General features: G+C 47.9%; 3 protein-coding genes across 3 annotated transcripts; all 3 read left to right on the top strand.

The window, feature by feature from the left end:
- Window positions 1-1,862: 1,862 nt before the first annotated feature.
- On the top strand, window positions 1,863-2,856 carry PAAG_03389 (NEDD8-conjugating enzyme Ubc12; the record flags this gene model as incomplete). The annotated part of the gene is made up of 4 exons (XM_015844953.1): window positions 1,863-1,886; window positions 2,072-2,177; window positions 2,254-2,597; window positions 2,704-2,856. The coding sequence occupies 4 exons, from the start codon at window positions 1,863-1,865 to the stop codon at window positions 2,854-2,856; spliced, it is 627 nt and encodes a 208-aa protein (XP_015701927.1).
- Window positions 2,857-3,487: 631 nt separating this feature from the next.
- Window positions 3,488-3,852, top strand: PAAG_11603 (hypothetical protein; the record flags this gene model as incomplete). The annotated part of the gene is made up of 2 exons (XM_015847222.1): window positions 3,488-3,577; window positions 3,655-3,852. The coding sequence occupies 2 exons, from the start codon at window positions 3,488-3,490 to the stop codon at window positions 3,850-3,852; spliced, it is 288 nt and encodes a 95-aa protein (XP_015703131.1).
- A 33-nt stretch (window positions 3,853-3,885) lies between these two features.
- Window positions 3,886-4,734, top strand: PAAG_03388 (MSF1 domain-containing protein; the record flags this gene model as incomplete). Its single annotated transcript, XM_002794797.2, has 1 exon — window positions 3,886-4,734. The coding sequence occupies one exon, from the start codon at window positions 3,886-3,888 to the stop codon at window positions 4,732-4,734; it is 849 nt and encodes a 282-aa protein (XP_002794843.1).
- Window positions 4,735-4,986: the final 252 nt, after the last annotated feature.

The raw sequence follows: 4,986 nt of genomic DNA, 5'->3' as shown, positions 1-4,986 counted from the left end.
CCTTTTTTTTTTTTTTTTTTTTTTTTGGGTTTCTTTTGGAATTTTGTCAGTTATATTTCTCTTCACCTGTCTTTCTCCTACCACCCTCCCCCCCCCCCCCCCCCCCCCCTGGGGCAAACTCCTAGCCTTTCTTGTTTAATAATGTCAAGACATTTTTTCAATTACAGTTTTTCCTCCCTTCTCTGCGTAATTTTGCCTCTTCCCCCGCTCGTTTGCACCTATGAAACTGACCTGAGCTGAGCTGAGGTTAAATTCTTGCTGTTGTCCTTGTTCTGCCGTCTCATCTCGTGCTGTCGCATTGCCAGTCTTGTAATTTGGTATCCTACATGACGGATATACCCAGCTTCCCCTTTGGTCCTGTTAAGTCTCATTTTGCAGTTGAGCAGCTGCTCTTGTTCCGTCGTTTTCTGGCCGTTATATTTTTCTCGAATGCTAGTTTGTTCCTTTTCTTCTTCATTTGCCTTCCTGCTTGCTTCAATTGAATTCCTACGCTGTGCTGTTGCTGTTCAAGAAGGAGTAGGCTAATCTTACACGTAATAAAGAGGTATCAAGCAACAGGCATTTCTAGCTCTGTAGCTAAGATGTGTCGTGGATACTAATGCACCTGCGTAGCCATCCAGAAGTCTTAAAGCAGAAGACCAAGATGTATAAAATTCCGGTCATTCCCATGATATTCCTCGCCCTGGTGGCGGGCCTAACATCCATATACCAGGCTGCAATCTTAGAATAGACACCCTATCCACTTGACTGGCTGGCTCGCATTTCTGCCTATTCCAGTCCCTTCGTGCTTCTATTCCATCCATTCCCATTTCACTGTTCCACACACCTAAAATACATTTGTCACATTAACCTACCTCACTGCCTCCCAATTTCCGAACCCGACACCCACGTCACGTGCCCGCCACTCTGCCCATTTTTCATCGCATCAACCTGGAATTTCACCCGACATCAACCCCACAGCTTGAAAACAAGTATATCGTCCTCCTCAGCAAACAGAAAGAATACTAACATAACAATACGTTGCATGCAGTACATAGTACATATTCACCGCATGTACTGTATATACACTTCACCCCTTCCTCTGGCTCCTCCCCATCCCTCCATTGCACATCGGATCATTACCTGCAACACATCCAACCCAACATCGCCGAGTTCCACAACCCCTTCTCCTTCTCCTTAACTTACTTTTACTAGCTCTCTTTCTCCACTCGATCTCTCCCTTTTTTTTTTTTTTTTTTGGATCTGACCCTCAGCTGTCCCCCGCTTATCCACCGTTCTTCCCTCTCATAACCCCTCACGCGACTACAGCGCCACCTAAACCCCCAGCGTTGGCAACAACCGACAACGGCAGAAATTGTCACGGTTGATTTGCTCTTCGCCGGCCTTTCTCTCCTGTGGTATATTCTGGTCTGATCTAATCTGCCAAGAGGAAGGACGGAAAAAGAACCGGATATTTAGCTCGACGGGATAAGGACACTGGCACCGAGTTATAACGCGAACTACTAACGGTTAACGCTTTTTGCTCCTGGTTCCCGATCCCTCCACTGAACCAGCTTCAGCGTCTTACTGGCATTACGAAACAACAGAAACAACAGTTTTCATCACCTCAAAATAAAACCAACCACAGACCTTTTTCGTAGAGCTTGCTGTTCCGGGGTACCGAGGGCGGATATCAGCAAATTGTGATTTTTTCTTTTTTTCTTTTTTTTTTTTTTGGGGGGCACGGAAGGGATATACGAAGCCAACAGTTAATCAGTTGGCTTGTATCCCTGTTTTCACTTTTGTGCTGCCCGTGTTTGGTGGAATTGTGTTGTTCTGTTACCTGGAGAAAAAGAGGGCGAACTAACAAGTATTGTTTCACAATGTTGAAGTTTATAGAACTTCGGGTAAGTTAATGATTGCTCTCATATAAGTGTGATAGGATACTTCATGATTCTCTGTTTCCAGTTCCTTTTATTCTTTCTTCATCAGAATTATGACTTTTTGCTCTATGTTCTTCGCATTTGGTTATATCATTTTCTTTCTACTTTTACATAGGCGAGCTAAACGGGAACTGACTTTACACCATTAGACAAAGAGTGAACGAGAAAATGCTGCCGCTCCTGGTGCGACTGCTGTTACTGCTGGAGGAAAGACCAACAACAGGGTTCCGGCAGTCAAGCTGCGTCTGCAACATGGTGCGTTCATCTAATCTATCTCATCTATCACCAGTTTAATCTCAACTTCCACAAGATTAACTCAACTTCCACACAGATTTCAAAGATATCGCAAAGTACGAGGATGAAGAGCGGACAGCAAAAGGCCTCCCCCAATTTTTCCAGTTCGAATACCCCGATCCCTCGGACCCGATGCATTTCTACCTGATCCTCGAACCTCCCGGAGGGATGTATCTGGGCGGCTTATTTAAGTTCAAAATCGATGTCCCGGACGAGTACCCCGATCTGCCGCCGACAGTGAAATGCACACAGAAGATTTACCATCCCAACATCTTGCCCGAAGGAAACGTATGTCTGAACATACTGGACAAGCCTGACTCAGCAAGGCACGGTTCCTGGACCTCGGTGATGGGCATGAAAATGGTTGCGTTGGGCTTGATGGTGAGACTTTTGATTGTTTTTGCTCATACCATACTATGTCCTTTACAACAAGCAGCGAATCAACCAACACCTATGCTAAAATATGTCCATTTCTTTAAATCGACAGCACCTCTTCCTCGAACCGAATCCCGACGATCCCCTAAACGCCGAAGCAGCTGTAGATCTACGGGTAAACCCCGAGGGTTTCAAGCGCGATGTACGAACCGCGATGCAAGGCGGATCGGTCAAGGGCATAAAGTACGAACGCGTCCTGCGATGAACACGCGGTGTTGAGCTGAGATACAGTGAATGTGTTGTTGGGTGGGATAAACAAAAGAAGGCAGGAGAAGAGAAGAAAAGACGGGATCAGAGAGGAAGATTCTGAGCAGAGCAAAAATGAAGAATGAGGGGAAGCAGAAAAGAAGATTTCCAAGTGTTAACAATGAAAAGAAAGAGAGCATAAATGATTAAAGAGCAGGTCGATCTGGGCATTTATATTTGCGTTTTTTTTTTTTTTTTTTTTTTTTTTTTGTTTGTTTGTTTGTTTTTTTGTCTTGCACTTGTCTTTATTGTTTGGTAGATTTGGTTCTTCTTTTTGGTTTTATCTGCTCCTTTTTCCCCCCTTTCTTCTTGTTTGTGTGTTTGTTTTAGAACGCAAGACACCTTGGATTTGCCTGTACATAAATACGAAATATATATATATATATACTTCCATCTCATGTACGCGTCCATCAGAGATCATCGGAGCTGGAGGTGCTGCAGGGTGGAATATAAATATAAAAAAAAATGCGTCCGGTCCGTAGATGGGTATCACAAATGCCCCGAGTCTCTTGTATAAAGACAAGAGCCCCCTTTCAAACCTTAGCAACTGCCGCCATGCAGCAACTCAAAATTCTTCTTGTCTAGTAGTTATGCAGGACCAGCTTTTCCTAACGCCAGCAGCAATCACCAGGCGGAGTCCGTGTCCGCCAGCGCTCTGTCCCGACTTGAATCGCTACGCTGTGATTGGCTGGAATCTGACTTCCCCCGCCCTTGACCGTGTCCAGTCCAGCGACCGCTGACTAATCACACTTTGTAGATGACTAAGCGAAAACCCAGCGACTTCAGAGCAGATTTCGGAGGTTTGAGCAGCCTGCAAGAAATCCAACAACGTCGGGAAAGAGAGAGAAAAGCAAGCGGGACGTCGATATCCACCGCCTGGCGCCCTCAACCTCGCCTTCCTCTAGCCAGACACCAGACGTCAGGCTCCCTCGATACCTCTTCTCCAGTTAACTAACGGAGAACCCCCTCCCATGTCGCTACCTCCACGATGAAAGTTTTCCAAAGCTCATTCAACTACGACTACTCCTTTCCCGCCGTCTGCCTCGCCTTCTTCCTCCGCTATCCGAACCCTTACTCCGGCCATGTGCTGACCACCGATGTCATCGACCGCTATGTCGACCCAGTCACAGAGCGCCTGCACACCACCAGGCTGCTCCTCAAGGGGTCCAGGGCCCCCTTCGCCGTGTTGAAATTGTTTTCCAAGCTAACTGACGGCATTGAGAACTCGAACCAAAGCTTCATCCTAGAGACGACTGTCGTAGACCCCAAGGAGGGCTGGATGCGTAGCGAATCACGCAACGTGGAATGGACGGGAATCCTCACCATCGTGGAAAAACAACTCTACCGCAGCCTCCCCTCCGCCTCAGACGAAAGAGACCCCCCCAAGCCCCGAACATGGCTTTCAGGCACATCCACACCCATCGACGACCCCATGGATGAACGAACATCCGTGAAAACTACCGTCACTTTCAACTCAAGTCTAGGCCAAGGGATGCTCAACCCCACCCAACCAACCGACGACGCTGGCAATCCCATCTACAGCGAGGAAGAAGCGCACACCAAACGCGGCATGCTCGCCGCGTGGTCGACGGCCCGAATCCAGCGGACCATTGAGCTCATGGGCGTCAAGCGGACGCGGGATGCGGTCTTTAGGAGCAAGTTGGGGATGAACGTTGTGCTGGAGCGGCTGCGGAGTGGCGGGATAGTTGGTGTGCTTGAGGGGATGCGGCGGGATCGTGAGGCGGGACATGAGGTGCCGTGGAAGAGGGTGTGGATGCATGGGACTCATGGGCAGGAGCAGTCGCAGTCTCACACCAATGGGGAGGAGGATGGGTGATTTGGGACGGAGTATTTTGCCGGGGAGAAGGAGAACCCGGCATAATGCTTCTGCGGGGGCTGCATCACGATATTCCGGGTGATCATTCACATTTCTTAATCACGCCGTTCGGTTCGGTTCACCCCAACTCTTTCATTCGTTTACTTTTCTCCTCTCCTCTCTTCATAGTGCAAAGCTGGTATGGTGTTCTGGCGTTTGCGTCGTCTGAGTTTTTTGACAATCTCCCATTTCATACTGCAACTCGTCTCTCTT

Source organism: Paracoccidioides lutzii (genome assembly GCF_000150705.2).
Source record: "Paracoccidioides lutzii Pb01 unplaced genomic scaffold supercont2.7, whole genome shotgun sequence".
NCBI classification, from domain to species: domain Eukaryota; kingdom Fungi; phylum Ascomycota; class Eurotiomycetes; order Onygenales; family Ajellomycetaceae; genus Paracoccidioides; species Paracoccidioides lutzii.
This window is presented reverse-complemented; position numbering and strand designations above follow the sequence as displayed.